Source organism: Colletotrichum destructivum, chromosome 6 (genome assembly GCF_034447905.1).
Source record: "Colletotrichum destructivum chromosome 6, complete sequence".
NCBI classification, from domain to species: Eukaryota; Fungi; Ascomycota; class Sordariomycetes; order Glomerellales; family Glomerellaceae; genus Colletotrichum; species Colletotrichum destructivum.
The window spans coordinates 1,631,450-1,651,961 of NC_085901.1; the positions used below are offsets into that span (position 1 = coordinate 1,631,450).

A 20,512-nucleotide genomic window follows, 5' to 3' on the forward strand; every position below is an offset into this window, starting at 1 on the left:
GCCCCCTTCTCCCCCATTCGACGGGGGAGAGAAGGAAAATGAGTAAAAGGGCAAGGAGCAAGTGACAGACTGTGTTCGCTCCATCGTCAGGGTCATCCCATGCATTACGTGGGCTAGTTTGGCGACGACTCACGCACGCCCCGTTTCTTCGACACCCACCGGCCATCCGTTTCGTCTGACACACACACTCAGCCAGTAACCGCAGCAGGGGTCGACGGAGCACGGCTGGGGGTGATGGATGAGAGTCATCACAACAGACCACATACGCACACACACATGCGCACTCGGTCTGTCACACACCCTACCACACCCTCACCCCCCCTTGGGACGGGGCCACTTTACTTGGTGCGTCAGACAATACCTGCTCGTATATTGCGCAGAGTCGCCAATCAGCGATGCTAGCGTCTTCCTAGCGGCTGTTCTGACTGCTCCAACAGAGAAACTCTGCTGGTCACTCGTCCACCCCTCCGTCTTGCATCGACCCCCCCACCCCCCACCTCTCGTCCCTTTCTCACACCCTCTCACACCTTTCACGCCCTCTCCCTCCAAAAGCCAGCTCTCAAGCCTCAGGCCCTCACTCAACTCTAACCCACTGGCCTGCCGCTCACGTCGAACTCAAGAATAGATGGTGCATTAGTGGGCCCATGGCTAAGACATGGAAAGCTGTCCATCCTTGTACTGGTAATGTCGAAGACGACCGGGCCCCCCTCCCAAGAGCCACCGTCAATGGTGGATGCTCCACGCAACACACGCCTTTCGACATGGGTACGTAGCGCTAGCATCATTTCGCCTCGTTCCTCATCGGGGTGGTGGCAGTCATTATCAACCACCCATATCCCGCCGTCGTGCAGCTGGGCAGAACTCATTTCGAGAACATCAACCACCAACACCTTCTTCACCACGCTCCTTCCTGTCGACCTCTCTTACACCTCATCACGATCCTCGGGAGCACTGGATACTCAAGTCGCCCTTCACCCTCCGCCCAACCGACCCCCAACTTTGACCGACCTCACTACGCTCTTCCCATCCCCGGCGACAAGTACGTGTTTGACTCGTTGATTCGACGTCTTGCACTCTCCGACATATCTCTACTCGATCCAAAGGACTATCAACCCGTTTGGCCATAGGACATTTGCCCAGGATTTGCTTTTGGATTCCCAGGACATTACACGACCCAGAGGACACAAAGGCCGTTTCTACTTTTTTTCTTCTATCTCTCCTATTATCTTCTCTACGTTCGGATCTCGCCTTTGAGACCCAGACCCAGACCGCCAGAGAAAAAGGATTCCCATTTGGACCCGCAGAAATCACATAACATGCAGCATGTATCAGGATTTGGCTATCCCACTCCCCCCGCTTCGCCGGTGTACGACAGCACAAAGTGCTCGATCCAGCAGCCCATCACAACAGCACCCCACTGCCAGGCACGATACATCCCGTTGACCCCGGAGGAGAGGCTAGGAAGATTCCTCGAGGGCAAGTTGCAGTTGACGACCATTCTGGGAACCGGCGCTTATGGCGTCGTCTACTCAGCCGTGGATGTCAAGACCGGAGTCCGTTATGCCGTCAAGTGTCTCAGCAAATTCAACCCAGACGGAACCCCATTGGATCGTCGACAGGTTGCCTTCCAGAACCGGGAGATTCGTCTGCATTACTTGGCCTCGGCCCACCCCAACGTGGTGTCGATGCTGAAGATTGTTGACGACCCGGACTGCATTTATGTTATCTTGGAATATTGCCCGGAGGGTGACTTGTTTTTCAACATCACCGAATGTGGTCAGTATGTTGGGAACGACGATCTCGCCAAGAGAGTCTTCCTCCAGATCTTGGATGCTGTTGAGCACTGCCATTCTCTGGGAATCTACCACCGGGACTTGAAGCCGGAGAACATTCTCGTGTCGGACCACGGAGAGACCGTCAAGCTTGCCGACTTTGGCCTCGCAACCTCATCTGACCGGTCTGAGGACTACGGATGCGGCTCCACATTCTACATGAGTCCAGGTAGGCATTATTACTCCCCCGGAACCTTTCCTATTCCTCAAGCTCTCCCCCCCTAACCTCGAACACACGACTGACGGTTTTCTTTTTTCCCTCCCAATTTAGAATGCTTGGACCACTCAGCCCGTAGACCTTTCTACTTTTGCGCCCCCAATGATGTCTGGAGTCTCGGAGTCATCCTGGTCAACCTCACTTGTGGACGCAACCCATGGAAGCAAGCCTCTTTCGAGGACTCTACCTACCGGGCTTACACCCGGTGCCCGGAGACTCTGAAGAGCATCCTCCCAGTGTCGGATGAACTGAACGACATATTGGGAAGGATCTTCGCCCGGAACCCGGACCAGAGGATCACCCTGTCCGAGTTGAAGGCCAGGATCCAGACTTGCTCCAGGTTCACCATCCCGGCGATGCCTACTTCCGCCTTCTCGACACCCCCGGCTTCGCCCGACCACACCACTGAATACGTTACTTGCGAGGACACGATTGTCGATGACTATGACAACGCTCTCTCGCCCGCCTCGTCTTCTTCAGACGAAGGTTCTACATGTTCCTCAGACGACGGCTCACTCACATCGAGTGGTTCAACTATTGACGACCTCGACGAGGAGTTCCTCCAGGAACAACAGGAGGCAATGACATGCCACGCCCAAGTCTTCGAGCCAGAGGATTCTCGGACGCCCTTCTTCCCCCCCCAGGAGTTTGTTCCCCAACAGTACACTGGACCTGTTCCGTCACCAGTAGCCGGACACCAGGAACCCCCCCTTCACTCCCACATGTCCGCACCTGGTCCCATGCCAGCCCAGGTTCAAATGCAGGCACCGAGCTGCCCGTCAAAGTCCTTTGTCCAGTTCTGGTGGGGAGACGTGTTGAAGTATGCACAGCAGGCCCCTGCTATTCATCCTCACGTCCCCTTCCACCACCAGGTTCCGATCTTCTCTCATCCTCAAGGCTGCTACTAGTTAGCCATCATATCCGTTACGTTCCGCCAGTCTGTTCACAGGATACCGTCCATGCGCATATCCCGGATTGCTTCGGCGAATCAAACCAGCAACGAAAACGCCTAATCACACCAAACGTTAAACCCATGGACCGAACGACCCCATGAGGATACCTAATTCCATTATGAGATATGTGGACCACATTTTGCAATTGGATTACCAGCGTGGAACAGGATCTGTTCAAAAGCTCAGCGAAAAAAAAAGGTCCGGAACTTTTGCTTTTTTTCAACTTCTCTCTCGCCCGCTCTCTTCTCAGAGGCGTGGTGGCTGTCTGATTTTACGTCTTGTTCTTTCATGTCATTTCAGCGCGGAGTTGGGACTTGGAAAGATGATTGGGGATGGTCTATTACTACTCTGTTATGGATAGCCTAGGGTAGGGGTGGCATATCAGGCGCAACGGGATAAAGAGATGGGAAACGGGGGGTTCTTGGTTGGAGTTCCTCTTATTTTCAGGGAGATTTGGGGCATTCGATTCTAATGCATCTGGAGCGCAAGCACCCAAGAGGGTCTGCTTTGCATGGCTTCCTGCTTTGAGTCATCGGACGACCTCATCCTGCTTCTGGGTTCTCAGTAGGGGAATCAAGGCCCCATTTCACCAGGGCGCTTGAGCGAACATTGGAGGCAGGCGAAGATGCTGAATTCGCGAAGACGAGAGGAAAACATGGTTTAGACAATACCAGGGCTAAAGAACCCGATATCTCGCCGCGAGTCTGTTCGCACGAGGAAGACTCTTGCGGAGTCTGGAGATAGGAAACAGCAACAATATGCTGTTTTACTTTTGAATACAAACATTCAAAAAAAACACATACAAAACTGTCCTGTGTGAGACGACCTGGGGAGCTAATAGTGGAAGTATTCTGAGTGCCCCAAAGCTTGCGAAATCATCAATGAACGTGTGTGTCAGGATGAACGATCTTCCCCAAAGTCACACCTTTCAGTTGGGGTTTGGTTTCCTATCCCCTTCCCTTATCCCGCATTTTAGAAACTTATTTCTCCATTTTTGCAATGCCGCATTGGGCCGGCCTTCCAGAACGTCTCAAGTTGTTCCTGTCCGGGTTTGCGTGAGGAACCTCTGACAACTCTGAGCGGGTGATGGATGCATGTTTGCAATCCCCGACCATCAAAGCCCCCCCCTCTACTCCCACGCATTACCCTGCGAGGCGCGTCTTGTAGAGCTGCGGTGTAAAACCTAGTCGGCAAAAACGAACCATTTTCTCCCGTTTTCTCTTGATGACAGAGTGGCCGCTGCTTTGGTGGTAGGATGCCGTAGCTTTTTGTCCCCTCCCCCCCATTGAGAAACCCCAAAGAACGAGGGACGGCGAAGAGCGAAGAGCAGCGGGCGAGGTCCCCGGAGACACACACACACACACACACACACACACATCCTCCCACAACTAGGAGGGCGGGCTGCGTCACGGATCCGCGGGTGATCCACACTCCAAGCCTAGAGATGTGTTACTTTGATGACTGACTGACTGACTGACCGAAGCCCCCGCGGCGTTCGGCTCGCAAACGAAACCCGGGGTTTCGTTTTCGCCAAAGGGGAAGAGAAAAAAAAAAGAAAGCATATTAAAGTTCCGAATAGTCAAGTGCGATGAGGTGAGCAAAGCCTCAGCGGTAAGGGATGCAACATCGAGAAACGCCATGGCACACGGGGCACGACACAAGCATAGCATTAGCACATAGCACGGCACAGCACTGGTGGACGCACGCGCACATTCCAAGCGTATGGTCAGAAGAGACATATTGACGTGGTGGTTCCCACTGCAGGAGTCCGGGAGGAGAAAGGCAGGGCTGTCGTGCCTCTCTCCTCCGAAGAGGGAAGTTGATTGGTTGGTGGGACATGTGGGAAAACGGTCATCGTTCGCCCTGTTTTTTCTTTTCTTTTCTTTTTTCTTTTTCCTTTTGGAGTGCCCCCCCGTCCATTCGGCAATGAAATCAACCCTGTCCCCCCCCCCCCCCCCCCCCCCCCCTTGTCTCTCTATTGCGCCGGGTCCTCAGGCCGGCTCTACCGTGTGGGCGGTAGGGACCACCACCACTACCACTTGGGTGAATGCGTCTAGACATAAAAGACGATGATCACTCTGTGGGTTTAAAGTGGAGAATGAGAATCGATGAAGCGGTTGTCGGGTCCTTGGGCTTTCGGTTAGCTGGTTTTAATATCCGGTACGGATACTTTACTCACCCAAGAGGACACGCCTGGGGGGGAGGATGGCAGGGCGCTGTATACTGCGTGGGGTTATATTGACTGTGTCATTGTTTACTGTTTCTAGACGCCTTGCGGGTTATTTTCTTTCTTCTTTTTCTTGTTCCACATGTGACCTTTTGGGCTTAGCGGGCAGGGAAAGGATAAAACATGGATCCATATGTGAGGTTTCCCCCCCCTCCCTTCTCGGGTACAATTATTATTCAGCCAAAGAGAAGGCGAAGAGGAAGAAGAAGAAGAAGGTTGAGCCTTGATCGGAACCGGGCTCGTGCTTCAGCATGCCTCCCCGCCCGCCCTGGATCCTTGGATGCGAGGTGTCATGTCGCACACTCAACCGGGGGGGTGAAAGAGCGAGTCCAGGAAGAAGGTGCTGGGATTCAACTAGCAGACTGGCTGGGTAGCGTGACAGGCGGAAGGAGGATGCAAGTGTGCGGCATGTTTGCGCCGTTGTCACCTTATTACGCATGCGGCACAACCTCAAAAGGGAGGAAGAACAGGAAGAAGTGACAGGGCGAGATAGGGACGCCTCGGGCATTGAGTGGTCTGACACTTTGGATATGGAGGTATGTGTGTGTGTGTGTGTGTGTGTGGAGATGATGGTATTGGTTGGCCTTGGGGGGGACTCGGGTGGTGGAGGTACATCCATCATCTTCCATTGCGATGAAGTGGATGTAGCGCCACCACACTCTACTTGTGCTGCTTTCCGACGAGAACGCTAACGCATGTATGTGTTTTCGATCAAGGAATGGGACTTGGGTCTTGGGTGAGCACTGAGCAGCACCTTCAGTTTCAACAAGTGCAACTTCTTTAGTCAAGGGAGGGGGGGTTGCAGAGGTGTGGTGTAAGTATGGGGTGGTCGTCTTGGCGAGGGCTGATATGTTTGATGGAAGGGCCGGTTTTGACTTTTTCGGCTTTTTTTTTTGTTGGAAGTGCAGGGAACGATTGGGATGACATGTCCGTCCGTTCCGCGCCTGTGACAGCAGAGGTGTAACCGGACGAGAGATGGCGAGAGATATTGGGGGGGGGGGAGAGAGAGAGAATGACCAACCCACAAAGGGCATTCATGCATGCATGCATGAATCGAAATGGGGCAAGGCGGGAAGGCCACGACCACAGCCGTCGGCGAGAAACCACGCGGGAAAAAAAAAGCCAAGACCTGATTAGAGGGGGCGGGGAAGAGAAAGCGAGAAAGAGAGTAAGGGCTATGAAAGACGGCGTCAGAACGGGGTTAGCTTGCCATGTGTGTGTGTGTGAGAGATGTTTCTGGGCTACAGTCGGCATGACGATGATGGTCAACAAGAAAGAGGCACCGCACTAGACGAATGAGGGCTGTTGGTTTCGCCCGGGAGGCCTTACCCACGATCGGTGGATGGTGAATGGTTGGGGTAGAGGGAAGGGGGGCGCAGACGGGTTGTGTGGTAGTAGACGGCGTATGCCATTCCTCTTCCAGGTTTTGGAGCATCTATCTCCCTACGCTTGGCACTTGCTAGGTGGCTGGTCTTTGAGTAAGCCTTCCCTGGTATGGGTGGGCGGTATGGGAATATCGGCCGACATATCATGCTTGGACCATGAGAGGTGCAAAGCGCCACTAGAGTGGTGGCACTCTAGAAAGATGCCGGGCTTTTGACGAAGCCGACGACCTCCGCCTCTTGAAGTCGGACGGGGAGCCTTGTACGGCGGCGGCGGCGGCGGCGCCGCCGTCGACGGCCACCGGGAGGGATTGGGTGGGTAGGTGTGGAGCTCATATGTTGGGAAATCCGGTCTGTCTTCCCCCCACCATCAAGTCTTCAGATTCAGGTTTCTGAGTGAGGAAGAAACAAAGAGGGGGGAAGAGAGTTTGAACTCTCTTTCACTTGACGGGAAGGATGGTGGACATATTCAGCATGAAGCTTGGCACTGTTTCTCAAGAGGGACCCATACATCCCATCCATCCATCCATCACCTTGCAACCTTGCCCTTGACTTTCCATAATCGAGGCCCCCGACAGTACGATGTAATGTATCCCACCCTGGGTGGTGTTCGACCGGGCTGTTCCCCGGGATTGCGATGAGGATAACCCTATTTTCTCATCCTTTGCGTGGTATTCTCTTGACAGCTAAGAGCCAAGAAGTGTGTTTGACTTGTGACAGAGTTTGACCGCGTTTTGCAATGGAGGAAGAAGATAGGACAAGGGGGGGGGGGGGCGGTCCGTTATTCTGCCTGCGCTTGTTGCCGATCATTGGAACCGCAAAAAGAAGTTGAGCTTGTTGTCTGTGTGTGGGTACCAGGCCTGCATGCTGCATTCAATACGTTAGGGAAGATGCAGAAATATTGAGTATTGGACTTCACCGTGTTCCTCGACTTGAGAGCGGGCGTCTTTCCTCCAAAGTGACAAGTCAGTTTTGACGGAACCCGAGGGGCGGTGAGGGGAAAGAAGGCCTGGCTGGGGCTGGACCCTTGGACTCTCTCCGGCTTGTGGCTCGAAGGGACTTGGCTTAGCTTGATTGGGTTGGCCTCTTGAGAATTGGGGGGACGGTTCCATTCCGACTGTGTGTGTCTGCATTGAGCTGTAGTTGCAGCCCGTTGTGATTATTGTTTCTCTCCTATGAACCGGCTTGCAGCAAACAACAGACTTTCCCCTCCATCCTCAGTTGCGATGGATACACATACAGACCCGCGGTCAACGGAAAACGACTATGAGCTGGCCGCTAGCAAAGGGAAAAGAAAACAGGTCCACCAAGTCTGGCAAGTCTTGGGTCCTTTTTTTTTCTTTCTTGTCCCCGTAACCTGCTTTTTGTGCCAGTCAAAGTGGGCGGGGTGGGAGGCTATGCCGAGTTTGCTGTATCTTGCGCCGGCAGTTGAGGGGAAACCTGTGGCCCGGATGCGGATCCCCGGTTCCTTTCCCACGTCTTTGGATGGCGCCGAGGGATAGATAGACCCGCGTTGGCGCGTGGCGCATGGTAAGTTTGGATATCTCGGCGCACCTGGCAAAGAACGCTGGTGCAATTCGAGGACGGCATGGGGGGGGGGACTTGTCCTCTTTGAAAGTCTAGCCTGGATACACACACACACCGAGGGGGAGAGAGAGACAGCCCAAGTGGTGGACAAGATCGAGATGCCGGAACCGACCAAGCAAAAACACGCGTCCGCAAGAACCTCTTGGCCCAGCACTGAGAGACTAAACGGTTGAGTTGTGCTGCCGGGGGAGGGGCGCCGTTACCTGAGTTGCGTAGTTGCGCGTGGTGACGGCGAACCACGACATGAAAAGCGTCTCGCCAGAGACAGACATGGACCAAGCAAGGGAGACGCATATAGACAGACAGACAGACGCGGTAGTCTCGATTCCTCTGCTCAGCTTCACTCAATATGGATGCGATTCATGCCAAGGCGCCACCGTCGTGCGGGGAGGGGGGAGGTCGCGAACGGTTACACGAGAACGAACGGCGGCCGACATGTCTTGCCCGCAACGCGAACGCGTGACTCTCTCTCTCTCTCTCTCTCTCTCTGTGTGTGTGTGTGTATGGGTCTGTTTGTGCAAAATAGTAACCGTTTGTAGAAAGTACCATCAGTCATCAACTACGTCAAGTTCGCCCCCCTGAGGATGGCAATGACGAGGCCGCACGTTTACGCACGTCCCGTCGCAACGGCCACCGTTCGATAGTCGGACAGGACAGGCACCGGCTACCGAAGCAAAAACCTCGTTCTCGGGAGATTTTTCACGGCGTGTGACGTTTGGGTAAAATGCTTGTGACGAGAGGACGGAGGCGTCGAGATATCAACCCCATCCCAAGACCTCGAGGGGTGTGAGTTGATGGTATCAAGATCATCGGCTTCGTCTTAACAACACACAACACCAGGAGAGCGTATGACTGGGTAAAAGCCCGTGTTATCCGGGACGAGGGGAACAATTGTTGATTTACATCTCGATCATGATGTATGTGGACCCGTTTCTCAACCGGTCCTGGCGCCGAGAGAACATCAAACGTATCGGACCCTGCTAAGACGGCCCAATGTTCCCCAGTGGCAAACTTTACGACAACCCCTCCCCAACACCGCGGGCCCCGGGACCCCGCCGGGGAGTGAGTCGTCTGCACGGACGGGAGCCGGCGTTTTCGAGCCGGAGACTTTGGTCAGCGGAAGAGGGGGGACCGGAGCGAACACGAGCAACAACATCAACCAATACACTGGAAGCGGACTGCGAATGCCGTGTCTACACTACCGAAAAACGATCGACTGGGCGCCAATGGGGGGGGGGGGGGGGGCTCTCACTCCAGTGGCGAACGCTGAACATGAAGCATGGTCTTGGAGAGATGGTGGATCTCGAGCCACCGAGTTGCTAGTCCACAGACTACTTGGTCTAGGGCAGGTTTCCGATTGTTCCTCAGCACGAACAACGGTGTCTCTGTCTCTCTCACCTTTCCCATCTCATCACTGACTGCATTGTTCTTACGTCGTTCTCGTCCCATTACTCGTGGCTCGGCCGGCCAATGATGTCCTGAAGCCGGTTGACAGATCGGTGGCTCTGCTGGTCTAGCTCGGCTAGCCCAGCCGACCGGTGACATAACTGAATAGCCTCGATTGCGCATGGCCATCCCGATCTCCAGACACAAGCCGACAACCTGTCCACCTGGAGCCCTTCCCCCTTGGCTTCTGCTCCTGGTAAAGCGGCTTCCCAGGAACTGGAGGGCGGGGTTCTCTGTTTCGGGCAGTGATCATTGGTCGTGGCAGACATGGCGCGCACGCGGCTCTCGTGAGACAAGTGACCTATAGCCCGCCGGACCTTTCCCTGTCCGTCCAATATCGGAGGGGTTATCGAGTGAGACACGAGGCCGGTGATGGGGGGACAGAAGAAGGACTAGACGCAAAGTCACCGCGGGCTGTCGGATGCGAATTTCCCAATCTCGATCCATTCTGTTGCGGACATGTACATTCTGATGCTGGCTTCGTGGAGCAATTTTTAGTGCTGTCGTGTCATCCGAGGTTGCCATGCCATGTCTCACTTTGCAGAGACAGAAACTCAAGATCTTCCCACCCACGAACACGCGAGGTCTGAGATCAGCGGCCGGGACTAAAGCCGCAAACGATCCCTAGCGACAGATTTCCGATCTCTTTCGCTTCGGATACGGAGGGGGGCGGGGGAGCATCGTCATGAGCCCCGTGGGCTGCTGAGCCGTTTGGCCGTTGGTTACTCAGCTTCCGACGAGGATCGTCCAACCCCCCTCGACCAAAGCTGCTCGTTGTGACGCGGATCTGAGTGACCTCGTCTGTTCACGCAACCACCACTCGACGTTACGAAAGGTGTTCTCTAAAGGAGGATCTGACCCCTAATCCCTCGCTCTAGTGACTTGACCCCTCCGCCTTGGAGTAGTCTCAACTTTATCCGTTGCCCTGCCTCTGACAGCCGCCGTCTGATGTTGTACAGCGCCACGAGGACCCAGACACGCCGAGCCGCTTCCGAGCCAAGCACCAGCTATTCCCGCGCGATCTTCTGCCCCCCCTTCTCTCGAGGAGGAAAGTGGCCATCGGTTGGTCGACTCTGATTGGTAGCCCCAAAGGACGCCCGGCATCAAGGCGGAGTTCGGAAAACGAACCCGGCCGGAGAACTTACTTGAGCCTGCAAACACCATCCCATCTACAAGTACGCCTTGACGATCCTCGTGGGCCCCGTGGCTGAGGCTTTTGGGGGGGGGGGGGGGGGGGGGGTCGAAGCGGCGGTGGCTTGACACAGAGGCTACATCTTTTTGACACTGAGCACGGTAGACGGTAATCTCGCCCGACACCCTTTCAAATCTCACTGAAGGCGGCACGGAGAGATCAAGGCTTACGCGTGGACATGAAGGCCTCTAGCCACTTGCAACGTAACTTGAGCGAGGAAAACCTCACCCCCCCCCCCTTCTGCCGCCTCGAGAGGGGTGTTGGCAGATGTTCACTTTGCCATTGTTCGATAGTCTCGTATCCGTGACCACGCTATCAGCAGGCTTAGACGACGACGACGACGATGACTACATAGTTGTCATCGCCTTACAACCCACGGACCACGGGAGGGGCACCATTGGAATATCTCGACAAGGGTCCTCTCGCCCTCGACGCACCGCCCCACGGCAGAGGAACAATGCACGGTAAGTACGCCTTTTTTTTTCGATCTAGTCTCGTCCACACAGCCTTGCCCCTTCGGCTAGGCTAGACTGGTTTTGGAAACGACGCCTCCTGACACCTTGGGCGTATTGGGGATGAGGGAGGAAAGGAGGGGGGGGGGGGCCGGGAGCGGTCGTCCCCTTACCCTTCGCGCGCGACAACAAGTGATCTTTGCGGCTTTTCCGGCGCCAGGCGCTCATGAACACAAGAACCTTGGTTGGGGGCGTGTCTGTCCGCCCACACGTAACCCGGGGAGGGGGGGGGGACTGGCTGCGAGCGGGCCCTTGGGACGGCGTCAAGCTCGTCCATCTCCCCGGTGTATGTTACCCCACTCAGCGGCGGCCGGACGGGGCGGAGTACATGTAGTCCCCGTCCGTTCGCTCCATCCCAAGGACAAGGATCGTGGCGTAGCTGGCGTGTAATGTGTGTGGCGTGGCGTGGCGTTGGCGTGGCGAAGGACGGATCCCCACGACAAGTGAAAGATGCTTGCGGTGCGGGACGCCATCCATTTCACTCGCAAGGTATTAAGTAAGGCGTGAGACCTTCGGCGATGGTCTGGAACGTTGCCGCCCAAGCACGAGACGGACGAGGGAGTTGTTTTGCGTGTGCGTGGACGTGTGTGTGTGTGTGTGTGTGTGTGTGTGTGTGTGTATGTATGTTTGTGTGTAACTGGTGACAAGCGCCAAGAAGTGAGTGCTTTGGTATCGGCGTCATCACGATGCGGCTCGGGGGACGGAGAAAAGGACAGGGCACGCGGGGGCTCGCACGGAACAACATCGGGAATGAGTCCTCTCCTAATGGGTCCTATGCTTGCGAAGGTCAAGTAGAGAGGCGGTATATATTTCCCCCCTCCCTTGGTCGTTCTGGTCCAAAACAAGGTATTGATGATGTTTGAGGGGACGTGCTGCTTACGGATCGACAGGATGCTTTGTAAGTGCCGTCTGGTGATTGTGAGGCGGGCGTCGTTCTGGTACACCGTCTGAACATGATGCGACAGTTGGCCGGAGCATGTGTTGAGGGCCAAAGAGCGAGCTGTGCACGCTATGCGACGCATAGGGAGGGCTTTTCACTAGTGTACTTACATCGTACAGGGTACGGGACGGGGTTGGATGAGGCCTGGTGTTTGATGACCCATGAACGATGGGGGGGAAGATATCACGATCCCTCGTCCTCGTCCGCTCGGGGAATTTTTTTTTCTTCGTTTTTTTGGTCAAGGACCCCTATGCCCTGTCAATATGCCGCTGGGTGGCAAATTTGAGAGAGCTGGCACGGGCTGGATAATCTCCATCATCATGACGCCAGGCAGGAGAACGAGTCCGGGAGCCGCCTTGGTTGAGTCATCAAGCAGCAACGCTCTCCCCTCTCTCTCTCTTCCTGTGCGTGTAAGTCAAACCGCGGACCAGACCGTTGGTAGAAGCAGTAGGTAGATCCTACGGCGCACGGCGTCGGTGGCCAGTTTGTGCGAGATGAGGGGGAGGAGGGGGGGAGACAGGTCGTCATCTGCCATCCAAGGCCCGTGGATCGCTTCCGGGAGCCATCACGGTCGAGATGTGTAAGGTTCAAGCGTCGCTTTGGGCTGCCAGGGTCCTTTGACTGCTGGCTCTGCCTAGAGCGGTATCTGTGTACATCGTACAGCACGCAAAGGTGGTGTGTGAGTATTTCCTGTTGAGCGCATTCAGAGTTTGGGCCCCCAATGACTCGTCTCGTCATTTTAGACCGTTCACTACGACCACGCCGAGGCGGCGTGGTCGTATCAGTCCCCCGAATGTGGTGCGGAGTGAGGGTATCCAATAAACTCTGAGTCGTTATTGTAGGTTGGATGGATTGGACGGAGCTGGGGCGCAGATGTGATGATGGTTTTGCAGCACGCGTTCGTTCGTCGCGGAAGGCGCCGACGTCGCGTGGGTTCGATTTGTACCTGTAGATTGGTGATGGTGTCATATTTTCCCTTTCTTTTGGGTTGCGTGACTGCGCCAAAGCAACGCAAATAGCGAAAGTCTAACCCCCTGTGGATGGGGGCTGTTGTTGTGGATGTTGTTGCTCTTGTCGATGGTGATAGTTACTTGGTCTTTGGGTCGTCACGTTACTTCCATGGTGTTTGTTCCTCTCTCACACACAAGGGCTTGGCCGGCGTAGTCGACAAGCAAGTGGACGATGTCTCGGCGGAAACAGGCCACAAGTGGGCAGACAAACTATCTACAAACGACGGACTGGAAATATCTAGGCCGATGCCGGGGTTGCTTGCATAAAGGAATCTGGCTTGAGAGTTTGGTTTGCGCAAGGTTGGGCAGGCGAACAGTCTGAACCGCAGGTGTACCATGATGGTTCTGTGATGGGAATTTTGGTTTCTAGCTGAGACTGACTCGACTTCGACGCCGTTGGCGAGATCGCCCAGACTTTCGATCAAGTCCGAAGGGGAAAGCTTACAAGCGCCTGTGGAAGTCTCAAAAGAGATCTCGTGGGTTGCGTGTTGGTGGTGTTGTGTGGCTTTCCGGGCTTCATCCGTTTGCAGGGACAAGCTTGGGATGCGGCCGTCTTTGTCAGCCTGCTTTAAGACTCAGGCTTTCCCCGGTCTGGCTTGGGGGGAACGGATACAGGCAGGGAAGATTCAGAAAGCATCGCTTGCGGACAACTTTAGGAAGAAACAAATGTGCTACTTGGCGGACGGAGACGGAAGGTAGGTTTTTGGCGGCATGTACGATTACTGATGTATGCATCTCCACACACCACCTTTTCCTTTTTTGGCGGCCGGCAAGCCTTCTCCGTGCTCGTCGGCGGAGAGCGCAACATTCGGCCGGGGGTGCTCTTGTGTGTCGTGTGAAACCTGACCGGCGAGCATGGTGCTTTACGGCCGCTAAAAGAGACTACATCGCACCTGTGTGGTCTAAGTTTACACATTCATCCGGGGACCACCTCGGACGACGACGACGACAAGCTGCAGGGTTGATGATGGCATCGTCGACTTCGGCCGGCCCAGATTAGGAGAATCCAGGAGAACAGCAAGCAACCTCGGAGATGGAGTTTAGCTTTTCTCTCTTTTTTTGCCCTACCAGGCCAATAGTCTTCCTCGGTATGTAAATGGTGAGACAGTGACAGTTTGCTTGTCCGGGCACTTTTTGAGTTGTCATGCATCTTCTAGAATTTGACACAGCACCGACTGAAGCAAGGGTGGGAAGGGGGGAAGGGACAACATCCTTTCTTTCTTCTTTTTTGAGTTACGCGGGCTGAAAACAGACCGAGGAAGGATCAAAACATCTGCGAATCTGCTCAAGGTGTCATGTATGTTGGATCTCGAGATATCCTCAGGGCAAGGTTCTCGGGGCCCTCGGCCATTCTGCGACGACGGGTACCATAGCTGATACTCGTTTGCGACTCCTTCCGGGGAAGAAGGATGGGCGTGCGTGCTCGGGACGAATCTCATACCAGTCTCATCGCGCGATGCTTCTTGGGACGAGGACGAACTCAACTCTCAAGACGGACGGACGGACGAAGCACACTTTGGACGAGTCCTTGAAAGGGGCTTGTCTCCCGTTCCCCCGACCTGTGAATTCTTTGCATCGTTCCATCTCTGGCCGCGGACGTCGGGATCATTGTCAGATGAGACAAAACGACAAGAGTTGCGATGTTTTGGGGGTTCTCGACCGTAGGGCTGGCGGACGCGCTCTGATGCCCTCTTCCAGCTTGGGGGGGAGGGACATGAAACGGGGTTTCACAATGGACTGTCTCCCTCTTGAACCATGAGCTTAAGTCAATCAAGCCTTTGGTTGAATGGAAAAGTGTAACGAAATGAAGTAGAACGAGAATGACCAAACAGAGGAAAAACCATGGGAAAGTCAATCATTTGCATCGTGACAGGATCCAGCAATAGCCGCGAAAAGAGCAGCCCGCCCTCCTTTGTTTCCGCAACCCTCTCTCTCTTCTCTCTCTCTCTCTCTCACTCACTCTCCCAACCATCCTCGAATTCGGTCCGGCCAGAGTTTTTATCACATCTACCTTCCCCCCCCCCCCCCCCCCCCCCCCCCCCCTTCTCCGTGCGCATCAACTTTATCTCGTTCCATACCGTTTTGGTCTGAAACCCTACTTCATGCCCTTGATGAGGCTGACGGCCTTCCTATTATCTACTTAGTCGCTGGGCTTGATCGGACCCCCGGGGACGGGAGATTGGGTTACGATGGGCCCACCCGGCACCGGCTTGTCCGGGACGAGGGGCCCGCCCGGGATGGGTTTGTCGGGAACGATGGGCCCGACGGCGATGTCCTCGTGACAGGACCTGAGGGCCGCGCTGATGGCCTGCTCGAGGTTCCAGATCTGAAGGGGCGGAGTGTTGCCATAGATGAGGAGCAGGCTGGTCAAGGTTGCGCCGAGACCGATCACGTCCGAGTCCCTGCAGGAGCCGACCTCGAAGATTTGGCGTCTGGCGGACAGCGCGAACGTGGTGGTTGCGTCTCCGAGGGTGACGGTGGTGTCGAGCCCGACGCCCTTGCTCGCGAGTATGTCGGCGAGGTGCAGGAGGACCATGTAGGTTGCGAAAGAAGGTTTGGTTCCATCCGTGAAGGGTTCCAGCAGGGCGAGGTAGGTCTCCCTGAGGGCGTCGACCTCCGCGGCGCGCTCTTGTAAGATTGTCGCAGGAAAGCCTAAGAACAAACAAGTCAACAAATGCAGCTGGATCATCAGGACGGGAATAGAATTAGTACGTACCGGCTTCGACTGATTTGGGTTGCAGGTCGGCAAACTATCACGAGGGAGTCAATCCTAAATGTTCGACCAGACCGACCTGGGACCACCGCTGTCTGCGACCCTTGAGAGAAGGAGGATGAAGAAAAGAAAAAGAAAAAAAAAAAACATAACTTGCCTCACGCTTTCCGGGCTTGATGACCGGGATTTTGATGGGAGGAAGCAGGATAGGGCTACCTGTGTTCGCAGGAGGGGTTCCAACGCCCGGCAGGAGGATCGTCGAGCCGTCCCCTATCCCGAACTGAGGCGCGGCGTTGCAAAGAGCAGCAACGCCGAGCAGCACCAGAGTGAAGGACCGCATCGTGACGGTGATGCGTCTATTAGATGAGAACCATATGAACGAAGATAAGTGAACCCGGAAGTGGAAGACTAAGATAACTACGAATGGTCTTATACTCCTATGGCTAGCGTGACTTGGTGTGAGGACTGTAGTAGGTATTAGTAGTCCCGGGGGGCAAACAGAAGAATGCAGTGATAGTTACACAAAGCTCTCTACCATACCCCACACTGGTGCTGCAAATTGAGGAACGTATAATGCCAAGGGGGAGTAGGCGGCGTGGTTTATGCTAATTGCGTGAGCCGTAAGCAGGGCCGAAAGTGAAAGCAAATGACACTGCACAAGCATCAACCTCCATTTATCCGGAGCCTGGCAGATGATATTAACCTGCAGGACCTAGGGCCACGAGTGTGTTCCATAATCACATCAACCGGATGTTCACATATTGAAAATCCAGTAAAAGAGGTTCCATTGCCTTTATCATGGCTATCTCACCTGCTTAGCCGATTCTCTTTGGGGCCTCGGGATGGCAGGGCCGCGACTACAGTCACTCGTATCGCCCCATGTTCATCCAAGACCATTCAGTTAAAAGGCTTTTAACAATCCAGAAGACCCCCCTTGACTGTTTTGTCAACCTAATAACTCCATCTAGCTGTACATCGAAGATTGATCCGAACGGAGACAACTGCATGACCGGAACCAATCTTTGGCTTAACCGGCCCATCTGAGAGAGTAAACGAGTAAAAAAGAGAAAAGCCGAGAGCGTGACGAGCAACCGGATTTTCCATGCTGTTGGGTGATGTTGGATGTATGATTGTTAGCGTTGTCTGATAGTCTGTACGTCTTCCCAATGCCACTTCGTCCAGAAAAAGCGGCACCGGAGCTCGGAAATTCCCAAAGAAGTCATGATCTGCATGGGGACAAAAATGGCTAGGGATGAGAGCATGTAAAGGCAGAGAATTGTCTTGGGGACCACGACATCATCTGATCTAAGCCAAGGGCCAAAAACTCACGTCGAAGATGATTTTCGTGGCCTCCGAATATCACAGATTCCATGCATGGTTTAAATGTTTTTGAAACATCGTGGAGCCGATTGTCATCAGGCTCGACCCGGATCCGAAGGAGTGGTTGATACTGCGAAGCACCACATTCATCCGGGGCCAGGCTGTTGATGCCATGGAACACCTCCTTTTTCCTCTGCTTGAGCCATGTCCGAATTATCCGGATTGTCACCCATCGACCGTACAAACAACTGATTGCTTAGACGCTTCGTCGCTTCCACGCCAACATGCAGTGAGTCTAGTGCCTAATGCAATGAGCCTTTTCACTCTAATCGCCTCTGAAGAAAGTGGGAGTGAAGCCTCCAAAATGCGCTCACCCAGGGGACTCGAGGGTGATTCTGAGATGGCCGATGCTGGGGAATCGTGCAAGTTTCGTCGCTTCTCTAGGAGCTCGCTGATCTGCTCTTGTAGCCCGCCGCGTGTGCACTTCCAAGGAGCAACGACTTCGTCACAGTAGACGATCTAGCTGCCCAACGCCCGGAGCCGCGTGGCCTCCCAGGATGGCATCGATGGCGTTGAGATCGCCGGGGTCGAAGAACTCAAACACGTCAAACCCGGCAGGCCCCTCGAAAAGCGAAGGATCGAACGCCGCAGCAGGCTCGCCGTGTGACAGAAGGTTCTCGATCTCCAAATTGCCACCCATCTCAGGTCCCGCGCTGGCGGCCGCGTGGTCCTGACGAGGCGTGCTCGGGGCGTCCGCGGGGCCGTTGGCGCCGGTCTGCTGCTCGTTCAGCGCGTTGGAGCAGACCTGGTCGATCTCCTGGATGACCTGCTCGGCCAGGTCCACCATGACGAGCGCGGACCGCGACATGCCGCCCAGCTCCCGGAGGATCTTGCACGTCGACTGCAGCTGGCGGCGAGACCTCGCCGTCAGCATCGGCACTTTGCTGGACCGGAGCTCCCTGTAGGCGACTCGCAGGGAGAGGGACACCGCGTACGGCACAAACGTCATGTGCGGCAGCGAGCTGCTGAAGTCCGTGACGATGGTCGTGATCTTGACGGCGGAAAGGGACTGTCGGGTAGTTGCTAGCGACAGGTGATCGGATCGTGTTGACCCGATTGGAATCCGGCAGGACAGGATGGCAACGCCGTGGTAGAGCAGCTCGATGGAGGCTGCGACACAAATCAGTATCTCGCCGACCATTCCAAAAAGGGGGAGATTGGGGGGCCAGCGTTAGGCTTACCCAGGAGACGGGACTCGACACCAAGAGCCTGCGCCTTTTCGACGAGACTGTCGAAGCTCGGGAAGTTTTCCATGACGACACAGCCGGTGTTCTTCGCTGCCGGCCGGTACAGATCGATGATGCAGGCCAGCAGGACGATGATCTCGAGAAACAGCCGGAAGCAGCTGTCCTGCTCGGCGATGCAGGCCTCCATGTTCCGGCCCAGGTCCCTCTCGTGGATGATGACGGGCCGCCCGTGGAAGGCGGCGTTGAGCTGGTCCATGGCCCAGACGCAGCAGAACAGCCGCGTCAGGTAGGCCGGGTCCTCGGAGCGCGCGGGCGGGTTCTCGAGGTGGAGGCCGACGGTCTGGGCGTTGTTCACGGCCTGGGCCGCCAGCTCGGCGGAGAGGTGCCGGTCCGGGGAGAAGTGGGTGTACAGCGAGAGAATGACGAGAATGGCGACGGCCTGGACGCGGTCCTTGACGAGGCCGAGGCCGAGGGCCTTGCGGATGGCGGAAGAGAGGCGCAGGGCGAACTCGGGATAGGGCAGGGCCTCGGACGAGTGCTCTCCGAGCGTCAGGTAGGGCTTCGCGCTCGGGTTGGACCCGGCGGCCAGGCAGACGGCCTGTTTGCAGAGGACCTGCGATATCGTGGACGTCGGCCTCTCGAGCAGGTCCACGTTCATGACGGGGAGGATGCGGTGGACGTCGCGCAGGTAGATGGCCTTTAGCTGGTCGTAGTGCTCCTGCCTGGGCAGCACGGCGAGGAACTGGTGCTCGGCGTGGTCGACGGAGACGGCGGACGTGAGCTCCGTCGTGAGGTTGTTCCTGTCGGTCCTGCGGGAGTACCAGACGCCGACGGAGTTGGATTCGGCGTAGCCGCGACTCGTGCCGGGGCTGTCGGCGAGGAAGATGCCTTCAGGGTTCAGGTCGCCGACGAACCTGTCGTCGTTGTGCTGGCTGGAGTCCTCGTCGACCTTGAGCGCCGGGCTGGTGCTCCGAGGCGCCCGGTCCCCGGCGGCTGCCCGGGGGAGTCTGGCAGCCGGCGAGGCCGGGGTCGCCACGTGAGCTTCTGGGCCGCCCCGTACCGGAGGCGCGGAACTGGCAACGTGGATGGACTCTGCTGCGCCATCGTCGTCGACAATGTCTTCCCGACGCGTCTCTGTGGCACTACTGGCACGTCTGGCCGTGGGGCTTTGCTGCAAATGAGAATGTTCCGTGGAACTCGCCGCTGGTTCCGGGGAATCCTCATCAACGGCGGCCGTGGACAAAGCTGAGTCGGCGAACCGTCCCCTCTTCCGCCAGTGAATCGCGTGCGGAGGCGGCGACTCCCCTTCGCCCAACGGGTGCTCACATCTTTTCTGTAACAACAGTCAACACCTATACTCATTCACGTCCTGTCTACTCAGATAGGCATAGAACTTCTTCAAGACGAGGCGCGATCCGATTGGCTGCATGCGCGGGCGCCCGACTGGTCCTGTTGGATCGAGTTGGGATGGAACGCTGTGGATCAAAGGGTACAGCACAAGATCCGGCTGCTGTGTTGTGTTGTGTTGTGTTGTGCTGTGTTGTGTTGTGTTGTGTTGTGTTGTGTCAGGGGGGTTGAGGCAGGGGGAACAGACTGAACTGACCTTCCGTCTCCGGCACGTGTCACATGCGTGTAGAGCAATCTTGCGCTTTTGTACGGGGACGTTTGTGGTGTTGATGAACTTGAGGTTGAACATGGCGGGCGTGAAGAGGAGGGGAGGGGAGGCGGGAGGCACTTGGCTGGGGGGGCCAGCCAGTCAGCATTTGCATTTGGCTTCGCGTAGCGACCTTGATGCGTAACGTAGGCACGCTTACAGGGGGTGACAAGTGGGGCCGGGCCGACCGGAGCACACGGGACCAGAAACGCCGACATTTAGCCCGTAGACTAGAGAGGCTTTAACTAAGAAGCTGGGTGGTGGTGACCGGGGAGATATT

General features: G+C 55.8%; 4 protein-coding genes across 4 annotated transcripts; 1 reads left to right on the forward strand and 3 right to left on the reverse strand.

Moving 5' to 3' along the window:
- The first annotated feature begins 1,180 nt into the window (after positions 1–1,180).
- CDEST_09684 (Putative serine/threonine-protein kinase Atg1) lies at positions 1,181–3,712 on the forward strand. Its single transcript, XM_062925843.1, has 2 exons — positions 1,181–2,001; positions 2,104–3,712. The coding sequence occupies exons 1-2, from the start codon at positions 1,317–1,319 to the stop codon at positions 2,955–2,957; spliced, it is 1,539 nt and encodes a 512-aa protein (XP_062781894.1). The 5' UTR covers positions 1,181–1,316; the 3' UTR covers positions 2,958–3,712.
- A 7,865-nt stretch (positions 3,713–11,577) lies between these two features.
- On the reverse strand, positions 11,578–12,520 carry CDEST_09685 (uncharacterized protein). The gene has a single exon (XM_062925844.1). The coding sequence runs from the start codon at positions 12,368–12,370 to the stop codon at positions 11,612–11,614; it is 759 nt and encodes a 252-aa protein (XP_062781895.1). The 5' UTR covers positions 12,371–12,520; the 3' UTR covers positions 11,578–11,611.
- A 2,918-nt stretch (positions 12,521–15,438) lies between these two features.
- Positions 15,439–16,351, reverse strand: CDEST_09686 (uncharacterized protein; the record flags this gene model as incomplete). Its single annotated transcript, XM_062925845.1, has 3 exons — positions 15,439–15,950; positions 16,015–16,048; positions 16,169–16,351. 3 exons carry the CDS (start codon positions 16,349–16,351, stop codon positions 15,439–15,441), a joined length of 729 nt encoding a protein of 242 aa, XP_062781896.1.
- Positions 16,352–17,836: 1,485 nt separating this feature from the next.
- On the reverse strand, positions 17,837–20,274 carry CDEST_09687 (uncharacterized protein; the record flags this gene model as incomplete). Its single annotated transcript, XM_062925846.1, has 3 exons — positions 17,837–18,501; positions 18,573–19,911; positions 20,182–20,274. 3 exons carry the CDS (start codon positions 20,272–20,274, stop codon positions 17,837–17,839), a joined length of 2,097 nt encoding a protein of 698 aa, XP_062781897.1.
- Between the last annotated feature and the right edge of the window lie 238 nt (positions 20,275–20,512).